The following is a 12,839-nucleotide window of genomic DNA, read 5'->3' as shown; positions in this document are numbered from 1 at the left end:
TGCAACTGAAGCAGGCCATTCAGGTAGGGTTCCCTGAATGGAAAAATCTTAGTACGCAATATAGTCTGGAATTTTTATGCTTTCAGGTGGATTTTCTGGGACACCAGGCCGCACAGTGGTATAAAACTATAAATGAATCTGTTAAAAAGAAGCCTAAAACTAGTCTTAGGGATATTTGGAGCATTGAGATTAAGCATCAAATTTCAGCATCTCAATGGCCACAAATTTGATCTTGGAGGATGAGATGTACAATGTCTGCTGCATCTATGAGACAAACTTGGTTTTTTCTTCTGCATAGAGCATTTTGGACCCCAGTTACATTACAAAAGTTAAATAGTTAAAAGTCTAATAGATGTTGGCATTGTAATCTTGAAGTAGGGACTTTAGATCATCTTTTGTTTTATTGTCCCTTTATCTTAGCCTTTTGGAATTCAATTTGGGATCAAGTAAATTGTTTATTGGAAAAGCATATGGCATTATCTTATGATACAATACTATTTGGTATGTCAATGAGGAAAAAGAGCCAAATATTATCAAATAATAATAAACTTTTATTGATCATGACAGGAGTCGCCATTCAACATATCACAAATAATTGGAAAAATCACAGTAGACTTAATTATAATTTCTGGTGGAACTCATTATGTCACATCTATAAAATGGAAAGAACAATAGCTATATAACAAGGGAATTATAATAATTTTAATAAAATTTGGGAGCCATTAACATCTTATTGTAATGAGTAGACACCATTTTCTATTGGAATATACACCGTTTAATGTTAGGAGGGGGAGGTTTATATATTATTCATGTGGGGAAAAATAATAGCGGGAATGATGGGAGGGAAGGGAGGTAATTTTATGTATTATAAGATAAATTAGAAAGATTGTCAAGTGATATATTTAATTTTAATGTTTTGATGTTTGTATACTTGATGTAAGATTGAAAATGAATAAAGATTTAATTTAAAAAAAAAAAAATCTATAAGTTAAGCATAAACTTGACCACCAAAATTTAAAGTTAAGGCGATCCCAGTTCTTCCAGTTACGTGTAATCATTTGTATGGCTACCCCGATCATGATAAGGAAATGCCGCCCTCTATATATGTCCAATGAGGGCTTCAGATATAACATCGTCCCACATATGACTGCCTCATATGTCAAAGGAATCGATGCCTCAAGTATAGCATTAATCTGTCCCCATATCGACTTCCAGAACTTGAGTATTAAAGGACAATAGAACAACAGATGATCCAGTGTCCCTATATCAAGATGACAATGCCAGCATCTATTAGACTTACAACTATCTAACTTTTGTAAGCAAACAGGGGTCCAAAAAGTTCTATGCAATAAGAAAAACCATGTTTGTCTCATAGATGCTGACGCTTTACATCTCATCCTCCGAGTCCAAATTTGTGGCCATCAAGATGCAGAAATGTACTGCTTTATCTCAATGCTCCAAATTTCTCTAAGACTATTTTTTGGTTTCTTATTCAGAAATTAATTTATACCACCTGGGGGCCTGATGTCCCAGCAAATCTGTCTGGAAGCATAGAACCTGCAAACTATAATATCAGAATCTAAATAGTTTCCTACCTGTAAAGAGACTGTCTTTATATCTGCCTGTTCTACCTTTACCCATTTAACTAGAAAAGATGTTATAGCTACACCAAGACATTGAGCCCATTTATCCAGGACACACAGACTGGAGGAAGCTCAAGGATGTGTGCGGGGACCACTGCTTTTTAACATATTTATTAATGATCTAGAGATGGGAATAACTAGTGATGTAATTAAATTTGCTGATAACACAAAGTTGTTAAATCGCAAGAGAATTGTAAAAAATTGCAAAAGGACCTTGTGAGACTGGAAGACTGGGCATCAAAATAGCAGAGGGTGTTTAATGTGAGCAAGTGTGAAGTGATGCATGTGGGAAAGAGGAACCTGAACTATAGCTATGTGATGCTGGGTTCTGTGTTAGGAGTCACTGCCCTGGAAAAGGATCTACGGTAGGTGTCATTGTTGAGGGTAAGTTGAAACCTTCAGCTCAATCTGCAGCGGCTGCTAAGAAAGCAAATAGAATGTTAGGAATTATCAGGAAAGGAATGGAAAACAAAGATGAAAATGTTATGTCTTTTTATCATTTTATGGTACGGCCGTACCTCAAATATTATGTGCAGTTCTGGTCACCATATCTTAAAAAAGATAGGCTAAAGCGGCTAGAGCTCTTCAGCTTGGAGTAGAGACGGCTCAGGTGTGATATGATAGAGATCTTAAAATGATGAGTGGATTGGAAAGGGTAGATGTGAATTGCTTGTTCAGTCTTTCCAAAAATACTAGAACTAGGAGACATTTGATGAAACTACTAAGTAGTAGATTTAAAACAAACCAGAGAAAATATTTCTTCACACGACATGTAATTAAACTCTGGAATTCGTTGCCAGAGAATGTGTTAGCTTAGCGGGGGTTTAAAAAAGGTTTGGATAATTTCCTAAAAGTGAAGTCCATAGGCCATTATTGAGATGGCTTGGGGAAATCCACTGCTTAGGGATCTGGCTAGGTACTTTGGATCCGGGTTGGCCACTGTTGGAAACAGGATACTGGGCTTGATGGACCTTAGGTTTGTCCCAGTATGACAATTCTTATGTTCTTAAGGTCTTCAAGGTGATATTCAGCCTTGAAGAAGCAAAAACAGTTGCATACTCAAGTTCTTCACACGCTAAGGAGCATGATGTTAGTTCTGCATGCATTGGCTTATGTGGTGTGACAAGAGTCGAGGATCAGTTGAGATTCAAGAATAATCTATGGTGGGGGGACAAGATGGCGACTGAGCATGATGGGTAGCTGAGAACTCCTAATCTGCGGGATCTATTTCCAGAAATATTTTCTAAAAAACTATTAGTTCAATGCCCAAAAGAAGAGGGAGGCAGAGGATAATCCCTCCAATCATTCCTGCTATTTCATCTCCACATCAGCCTGTAATAATAGTCTTTACAATAATGTTGGGCTTTTCTGCTGTTGCATTGGGGGAAGAACGCAGCTTGAACGATGAATTATCGTTGAGCCCAAGAGGACCCAATACACCCTCAATTCCAAGAGAGGCCGCAGTAAATCAGTTGCCCATGGAGGGCCCTCTGAATATTCTAGGTTGGGTGCCCACTGATCCTGCGATAGATCCGGAAGTGTTAGAACAGCCGTCTCTGATGCCAATGTCAGCGGTGGCACATTTTGGGGAATCTATGCTGGTGGGAGCAAGTGGTGGTGTGAGAGAGGACCTTCTTGGCCTGGCTGCTTGATAAGGGAACCAATAGAAATCAGGCACTTGTATCCCCCCGCACTTGTATCCCCCCTCAAGCCACTCGAGAGACCATGGGCGATTATGTTAGGTTCACTCTGGAATGCTATTGAAAACTTTCATTCGGTATATACAAATTTTGTGACAGTTACTTTGTCTGCTGAGGTGAACCATCTCTAGGCAGTAACTGAGCAACATGCAATAGAACTGGCTAAAGTGGAGAAATTTTTGACTGAGATGAAAAGTTTAGTAACTCAACAGACATCAGATAAGTCTTAATTTTGAGGAACATTAAGAATCTAGAAAACCAAAATAGAAGCTTGACCTTAAGAATTTTGAATTTTTTTGTTACTAGATTTGTCTACTTAAGAACTTTTCAAAAATTTTATGACTACAACTTTAAAGATTTCTGAATCTAATCTTCCCCCATTATAGAGGATTTATTATCTTAAAAGATTCAGATGTGGATAAGAAGGAAATTGACTTATCTACTATGTTGGAATCATCAGAGATAGAACTTTCTGAGCGAGCAATGTGAATTAAAAGGCTATTTACTTTTCCTCACTAGGGGTCCGTCGTGAAGGAAAAGAAAAACCAAAAAATAAAAACCCACAAGATTACATTGTATATTCCAAAGCAAATAACTTTTTATTCTAGTAATTAGTATTATAACAGCATTTGTCAAATCAGAAATAAATCAGTTTGGACATATACAATGGAGAGAACAAACCTCATATGAACAGTACCAGCATTTTTTCTGTAAATATGGCACAATCTCTCTAAAGAAAATCTGCCACAGCATGGGTGTTTTATACAGAAAGTATCTGTCTATTAGACCCTTCCCCTAGCTGGTAATATGTATCACCCTATTAGAGAGCCAAATGCCTATCTAACCCTCTCCTAGTCCACGCCTCCATTCTTCCCGGGGGGGCCCTGGACAGGCATAGCTTTTAGAACTTTCTTCTTCTAGAAGTTTCCATTCTTCACATGGGTACATTAATATCAGTGCCTGAGCTCATTAGCCTGGCATCACTTTATCAGTTCTTAGGTTCCCAGATGGAATGTTCTGCTGACTGGCATTTTTGTTTCTTTCAGTACTGCTAAATAGCTCATTGTCTTTCCAGCACTGGTTGGTGTCCTTCAGAAACTTCACAGCAAGAAATCCACACACTCACATGCCACACATTAGCATCTCAAGCATATCAATCTATGGCTATAAAAAGTTATTCCAACCACCGTATGCAAATATCTCAATGAAATGTGATTAGGGTTGGATATGTTTATTTTATTATCTCAATCCATCTTGCTTTTACCAGGAAGCCTCAGCCCCATCACTCCACCGCTGTATATCTTGTAACTGCGGGAAGAATTATGTGGTGCCTCATCATTGGCTATCCCTTCTAGTATTTATAAAGTGCCATTGTGCCAATATTTATAATAAATAATGAATAAACATCTCAAATATAGCGATTTATAAAGGTAAAGTGCTTGAATACTTAGCTTATCTCTGCTAATTATCTCAGCCAAAGAACCTGGGAGTCTGACCCGACATGTTTTGCTCACAAGGAGCTGTATCAAGGGTCTCCCTAAACAAATATAGAAGAAGAAAGTTGTAAAACCAATATTCATATACAACTCCCCTCCCATTAAAACTCGATATCTTTTTCTCTCTTCTATCTTAGACTTGCCAAGTACGCTGCCGTCATCCGACTCCAGTAATCTGTGCTGCTTAGAGAAAGATGGCGGCGGCGTCTTACTCGAGTTTAAATCCTCCTGCTTGACTTGAATCTCAAAACACGCCCCCTGTGTCCCATTCGCTCGAAATTCAACCAATCACAGTCAACCATTCAATCTCACAATTCAACCCCCTGGGTTCTACTGTATCAAGAGTAAAAATGTATCGTTGCTCACATTCATTCAGTTTAATTTGGTCTTTCCCTCCATCCCGCCCAATCACTTGATCAGTGACACGCCAACGTATCTCCTCAACAGCGTGGTTTTTAGTCAGCCAGTGTTCTACCAGGGGGGCTGAACACACCTTATTAATAATGCGTGATTTGTGTTCTGTTAGTCTATTACGTATCTTCCTGCTCGTGCGACCTATGTATATTAAGTTGCAAGGAAGCTCAAGCTCTGCTTCATCTCCGTGCCATCGAGGAAGCTCCCTTGGAACAGCAGAGCAGGGGGTTTTATCTTGTATCTCAGAGCACTCAACAAATTTTTAGTCAAAGAAAAATTCTGCATGTTGTCTCTGACATCCTTATATCCCCTTCTAGATTAGAACGATTGGTTATGTTCTCTAGATCTCAGAGGCTTACACTTTCATTCCCATTCATCCATCCTCTCGACAGGTCCTCAGATTTTGGGTGGGAAATTTGCATTTCCAATACAGAGTGCTACCCTTTGGCCTGGCATCATCTCCAAGAGTTTTCACCAAGTGCCTAGTTGTAGTAGCAACAGCTCTGCGGAACCATGGTCTACAGGTGTTCCCGTACCTGGACGACTGGCTCATCAAAGATTTAACATCTCAAGGGGTTATTGTAGCAACCCAAAGGACTATTTGATTCCTTCAAAGTTTGGGGTTCAAAATCAACTTTCCTAAATCCCAGCTACAGCCCTCTCAAACTCTACAGTTCATCGGAGCAGTCTTAGACAATTTGCAACTCAGAGCATTCCTTCCTCAACAGCGTCAGGATGCTCTTCTTCACCTTTGTCACAAAGTGTCATCCCTCACTACACTGTCAATGAGACACATGATGGTTCTTCTAGGTTACATGGCCTCTACAGTTCATGTGACTCCTTTTGCCAGACTTCACCTCAGAATTCCTCAGTGGACCCTGGCATCTCAGTGGGTTCAGGCTTTCGACCCACTCTCTCAACACTTCAGAGTGACTCCTTCGTTGAAATAGTCTCTCCACAGGTGGATGCTCTCTTACAATCTCTCCAGAGGTTTACTGTTTCAAACACCCCCTCATCAGAAGGACCTCACGACAGATTCTTCGACCTACGCTTGGGGGCTCTTCTCGATGATCTCCGTACTCAAGATCATTGGTCCAACATGGATTGTCAGTGTCACATCAATCTGTTGGAACTCAGAGCGATTTTCAATGCTCTCAAAGCTTTTCAGCATCTTCTTCATGACCAGGTAGACCTCATTCGGACAGACAACCAAGTCGCCATGTATTATGTCAACAAGCAGGAAGGGAAAAGGGAAGAGAATTGCTGTTGATCGTGTCCAGACCGTGGGCTACAAATAACACCTGGAGAGCCACATGCGGCCTGCGGGCTGCGTGTTTGAGACTGCTGGTATAGGACATTTTAGAGGCTTCTAGGAAGCCTACCACTAAACAATGCTACAATCAGAAATGGATTAGATTTTCTGCTTGATGCACCATTCATCACAAGGAGCCTCAATCTACCTCCTTGTCTTCAATTTTGTATTACCTGTACCATTTGTCTCAATCAGGCCTCAAATCCACATCCATTCGAGTCCGTCTCAGTGCAATTGCTGCTTTTCATCAGCCTATCAAAGGGAAACCCCTTTCTGCTCATCCTGTGGTTTCCAGATTTATGAAAGGTCTTTTTAATGTCAAACTTCCTCCAGTGGTTTTGGATCTCAATGTTGTTCATGCTCAATTGATGAAGCCTTCTTTTGAACCATTGGCTTCGGCTTATCTCAGATATCTCACTTGGAAAGTGATTTTTCTCATTGCTTTCACATCTGCGAGCTCCAAGCTTTAGTTGCAGACCCATCTTTCACAGTATTCCATCATGACAAGGTGGTCCTCCGTACTCATCCTAAATTCTTACCTAAAGTGGTTTCAGAATTTCATCTCAACTAATCCATTGTACCTCCAGTGTTTTTTCCAGAGCCTCATTCTCGAGAAACAGCTCTTCATACTCTCGACTGTAAGCGTGCTTTGGCTTTCTACTTGCAAAGAACTCAGCCACACAGATCTTCACCTCAACTTTTTGTCTCCTTTGATCCAAACAAGTTGGGTCGTCCAATTTCCAAGTACATCATCTCCAACTGGTTAGCTGTTTGCATCTCTTTCCGTTATCCTTAGGCTAGACTGCATCTACAGAGTCAAGTCACAGCCCATAAAGTCAGAGCCATGGCGACATCAGAGGCTTTCCTTAGATCTACTCTTATTGAGGAAATCTGTAAAGCTGCCACTTGGTCCTCGGTTCATACCTTCACCTCTCATTATTGTCTGGATGCTTTTTCCAGACAGGATGGCCATTTTGGACAGGCAGTATTACAAAATTTATTCTCCTAAATTGTCAACTCTGCAACCATCCCATTCTGGTTAGCTTGGAGGTCACCCATATGTTAAGAATAGGCTGCCTGCTTGTCCTGGAATAAAGCACAGTTACTTACCGTAACAGGTGTTATCCAGGGACACACCTGGCAGCTATTCTCACAACCCACCCACCTCTCCTGGTTGGCTTCTCTGCTAGCTTGAACTGAGGAGAAGCCGTCTTGCCGGCTCCCTCTGTCTTGCTGCAGCGTTTGTGCGGCCCCAGAAACATTTTTTTGGGCCAATGCGGCCCAGGGAAGCCAAAAGGTTGGCACCCCTGGTTAAAGCCTGGATTAGCCACAAGGCCTCCTCCTGTCTGGAACTGAGCACCTTGGCAGCTATGGGGGGGGGGGGTTGGTATTAGAAATGATGCCAATGGAAACTTATTTCTGATGCTTTTAATTTTTTTTTTTTTAAAGTTGAAAAATACCCAAGCATCACTTAGGGGATCTTTTACTAAAGATTAGCACAAATTACCAGCAACAGAGCCCTTAGGAATAAAATGAGTTATGTAGCAAATAAATTGTGCTAACCTTGAGTAAAAGACCCCCTTAATATGAGCTGGCCTGACCTTGTTTTTTAAAGAGCTTTAAAGCTAATGAAAAATATGTTTACCAATAGAATTTGTATGAAAACATTTTGTTGGTACCACAATTGCAGGAAGGACTGTGGAAGAAAAGAGAACTACACTGAATCCTGAGATTCTTGATGCTTTGATTTTTAATTTGTGGATGAATGTCAATTATGAGCAGATGGATATCCCTCTAACCACTATAGTCAGACCTCATCAGCTTGTTTGAACCAGTCCTTTTGAGAAAGTGTGATTTTGGTTGACCTTGTACTCAGTAATTTACAATACTTCTCAACTCTGCAGGGGTGGGAACAAACTTTGTCTCTGTGTCATTCTCTACATACAAGTTTCAAGTTTATTTTAATTTGATGAATCGCTTATTTAGGTTTACTAAGCGAGATACAACATTAATAAAAAATATAATCATATATTTAGACATACAATTTAAAAATGATGGGTTAGACCAACAGACTTACAGTCTAATCAATACACAAGGTAAGAAGGGACAGAACTACAATTCAATGCTTTAAAGTACAGTGGAGAACCATAGATGGAAAGAACAATAGGGAGGGAAAAATGTTACATCTTACGGACTTCAGAATCAAGCTTTCTTTGACACAATGTAAATAGTACAGTAAGAATTCTCTATAAATTTGAGAGACAGATCATATTTTATACACCCTGTCTTGGGATTGAGGCTCTTCAATATTATAGTATATGTAAAACTAACTGATTTGAAACATTGTCACTAATGCAGAAGGATTGGAAAAAATTCCATGAGCCATAATCTACTTGCTTTTCTCACTTGTTCTAATTGTTTCTGAGCTCTGGGAGAGCTGTTCAGTCCTGGAGCCATCTGATATTTATATGGATTTTGGCTCATGCCTTTATTTTAGTTATAGTTTAGGGCAAATAACTTTCAGGTACAGTAGATATTTCCTGATCCCTGGAGGCCCACAATCTAAGCTGTTCCTGAGGCAGTGGTTAATTTAATCTAATCTAATCTAAACCTTAGGTTTGTATACCGCATCATCTCTACATTCGTAAAGCTCGACACGGTTAACAAGAGTTAGGGTAGAAAGGAACTCCAGTGGAGGGAAGAGGCAAAATGAAGAGAAAATTTAGAAACTAATTTAGAAGACTAGAATAACCAGAGAGGGAGGAGGAGTTACATTTTTGAGAATAACCAGGTTTTCAGATGTTTACGGAAGAGTTGGAGGGAGCTCAGATTCCTAAGAGGGGAGGTAAGGTTGTTCCAGAACTGAGTGATTCTGAAAGGGAGGGAAGAACCTAGTTTTCCTACAAGTGAAACGCCTTTTAGAGAGGGAAAGAAAAGTTTCAGTTTTTGGGTGGATCTGGCAGAATTGGGGTTAGAAGAGTTCCAAGAAAGAGGAATGAAGGGAGGGAGAATACCGTGTAGGATCTTGAAAGTGAGGCAGGCACATTTGAAGTGGACTCTGGAGATAATCGGAAGCCAGTGGAGCTTGGATAAAAGCGGTGAGACGTGATCGAATTTGCTTTTTGCGAGATCTCGGAGAGAACGAGAGCCAGAAGGCCTTGAGCATGCGCAGATGCTCAAGGCCGAGCCCAGACAAGAGACGGAAGATTTCTTTCAGTCGCACAACTGGCAGATGGGGTAAGGAGCATGTTTGGGAGGAAGGACGGGCGGATGCCGCTTTCAGCACGGGGGTGCGATGCGGTTCTCGCGGGGGGGGGAGGGGTTCACGGAGGGGGTGCGATGCCAGTTAGAATGGGGGGAAGGGGGTGATGGAGCAGCGCCGGTAGCTTCGGGGGGGGGGAGAGGAGGAGGTAGAATGAATCAAAGCGAGTTTCCATTCATTCCTATGGGGAAACTCGCTTTGATTTACGAGTAACTTGATTTACGAGCATGCTTCTGGAACGAATTATGCTCGTAAACCAAGGTTCCACTGTACTTGTATATAAATGAACCATTTATTTCCATTGAGAAGCTCTTTATACAGAGGGGGAAAGTTTAAATACTGTCACAAATGCCAAGATGCAATTATGCATCCTGTGAACTCAAGCAAGGTTAAAAGTTTGGCATGGAAGGGTAGTTCAGCACTTAGAAAAATAAGTTACAAATCTGGGAAGCCAAGGTTCATATTTCCTGTATTCTACAGACACTGTGACATGGGGCAAGTCACTTCACCTTCAGTTGCCTCTGGTATAACTGGATGATCATTTAGTTTGGGCACAGAAGTAACTCATGTACTTAATTATGTAACTTACTTTGAGACTGGAGTGGAAAAGAGTGTGTAGTAAATTTTTTAAAAGTGGCAGTTTTTAAAAGGGAACCATTTATTTTAGTATCTCACTTATGTGACTTCTCCTGTTTTCAATGCTGCAGCCTCAACCTGGAGTGATGGGGGCGCTGTACGACCCAGCTTCTGGTTAGTTCTTCACAATCTTACTCCACAGGTATGTTTGCTTTCTATTGTTATTATAAAGGAGAAACAGAAAAGATCAAATTTTGGAAAAGGTTTTACTTATGTTTATATTGCCCCTTTCTGTAGCGCCTAGTAGACTGGTATAGTCCTTACGAATGGGTTATATACCTCACTGCTACCAGAAGGTGGAGACTGAGAACAAACTTGTATATCAGGATAGCTTCCCCTCTTGCAATCCAGTCTTCCTCAGTCTCCATTAGCAGGTGGTAAGACTAATTCGGCTCTCCTCTTAGTACTGTTGGAATTTTGTTTTGGACTCCTAGGTTCCCCTTTTGTGCCGGATAGAGCTTGGGCGGGTCCTGTTTGGGGATCCGTCCAACCTCGGGGGGTTAAAGTCGGCAGGTCTCATGCTGGGTCCCTCCCTCCACCTCCTCACATTTTTGTAGAGGTGCCTCTGCCGGCAGCCTGGCCCCCTGGTTGGTCAGGCTTCCAGCTTTGAGAGCCGTGGAGTCTGTTCTGACTAAGTTTAAAAAAAAAATCCTGAGGTGTGCCGGTCGAAAGGACTCATTTCCCTCTAATACTGCCTTTATTTCTGTGTTTTCTCATCTAACCTTGTTAATGAGCTAATGGGGTTACCTGATTTCATAAATTCCTTTATTTATTTGATTAAAATTGGCTTCCTCGTGCCTATCAATTCATAAGTAGTTTTTTAATTCCACTAATAATTATATCTTTTCCTACACATAACACAAAACATATCTGGATGTCTTAGGTGATAAACTAGGAGGAGGGTATATCATATATTGTTTGTTGTTGATAACTTTCAGTGCATCGTACTTCCCATAACCTACATCAGGTAGGGTAAGATATAATTATTAGTGGGATTAAAAAACTATTTATGAATTGATAGGCATGAGGAAGCCAATTTTAATCAAATAAATAAAGGAATTTATGAAATCAGGTAACCCCATTAGCTCATTAACAAGTTTTTCATTGGGTTTGATTATAGTTAAGAAGATCCGCTTTCTGTATTCTTTTTTTTTTTTTTTAAATCTTTATTCATTTTCAAATCAAACAATAAGTGCATAAAAATGTATCATAAAAATAATTTCAATATAGCACTGTAATTATCTAACATATGAACTATAATAATGTAAAATTCCCACCCTCCCCCCTATGCTCAATTAAAGTAGAATATGCAATATTATACAATAATATTATAACATCTCATATTTAATACATTCAAAATCCACCCTCCCCCCTTGAGTGTGCTAGATAAAACTAAGAAAGAAAAGAAAAGGAACTTTCTGTATTCTTAATTTTCTCATCTAACTGGCACTTTTTTGCAGCTAGGCGGTTTTCAGCACAATGAGCACTTTTAAAGGGAAAAAGTGTTCATTGTGCTCCAGACACGAGGTACTTGTGGCCGTCCAGTGCAAGCGTTGTGCAGGCCGGAGCAGTGGAGGAGTCTCGTTGGCAGTCTCGAAGGCGGTGCCGAAGAGAGAGGAGAGAAGGGAAGCAGGAAGCAGAGGAGACAGGCAGCGTTGGTGCCGGGCACCGAAGCAAGCAGGAGGAGGAAGACAGTAGGCTCGGGGTAGCGGCGAGAGTTCGCTCCGCCCCCCCCAAGCGTCACAGGCAGCGCCGGACTCCCCCTTGAAAAGGGGAGGAGCCAGCGCGGCACACGCGGTGCCGAAGAGAGAGGAGAGAAGGGAAGCAGGAAGCAGAGGAGACAGGCAGCGTTGGTGCCGGGCACCGAAGCAAGCAGGAGGAGGAAGACAGTAGGCTCGGGGTAGCGGCGAGAGTTCGCTCCGCCCCCCCCAAGCGTCACAGGCAGCGCCGGACTCCCCCTTGAAAAGGGGAGGAGCCAGCGCGGCACACGCGGTGCCGAAGAGAGAGGAGAGAAGGGAAGCAGGAAGCAGAGGAGACAGGCAGCGTTGGTGCCGGGCACCGAAGCAAGCAGGAGGAGGAAGACAGTAGGCTCGGGGTAGCGGCGAGAGTTCGCTCCGCCCCCCCCAAGCGTCACAGGCAGCGCCGGACTCCCCCTTGAAAAGGGGAGGAGCCAACGGCGCCCAGCCGTTCGGCGCGCGGCGAAGGCGTGCGGTAAAGGCGCTCGCCTTAGCGAGAGCGCCTTTGCGAAGGGCCTTGCAAGGGACGAGCGCTACTCTCAAGAACACCAGAGGAGAACAGACCGGTAAGGAACCGACAACCACAGAAGGTAAGGAAGAGACAGACACAAAAGAAACCAACCCGCACATACAATCAAGG

At 41.8% G+C, this 12,839-nt stretch overlaps 1 protein-coding gene across 2 annotated transcripts in view; it reads left to right on the top strand.

Annotated features, from left to right (window-relative positions):
* TNRC6B (trinucleotide repeat containing adaptor 6B) overlaps positions 1-12,839 on the top strand; it is a 712,161-nt gene that overhangs the window by 661,334 nt on the left and 37,988 nt on the right. For both annotated transcript variants that reach the window (XM_033929420.1, XM_033929419.1), the window contains one exon: positions 10,535-10,605. In XM_033929420.1, the coding sequence (XP_033785311.1) occupies positions 10,535-10,605 (71 nt within the window). The remainder of the gene's footprint in view (positions 1-10,534; positions 10,606-12,839) is intronic.

Source organism: Geotrypetes seraphini, chromosome 2, assembly GCF_902459505.1.
Source record: "Geotrypetes seraphini chromosome 2, aGeoSer1.1, whole genome shotgun sequence".
Classification (NCBI taxonomy): Eukaryota; Metazoa; Chordata; class Amphibia; order Gymnophiona; family Dermophiidae; genus Geotrypetes; species Geotrypetes seraphini.
This window is presented reverse-complemented; position numbering and strand designations above follow the sequence as displayed.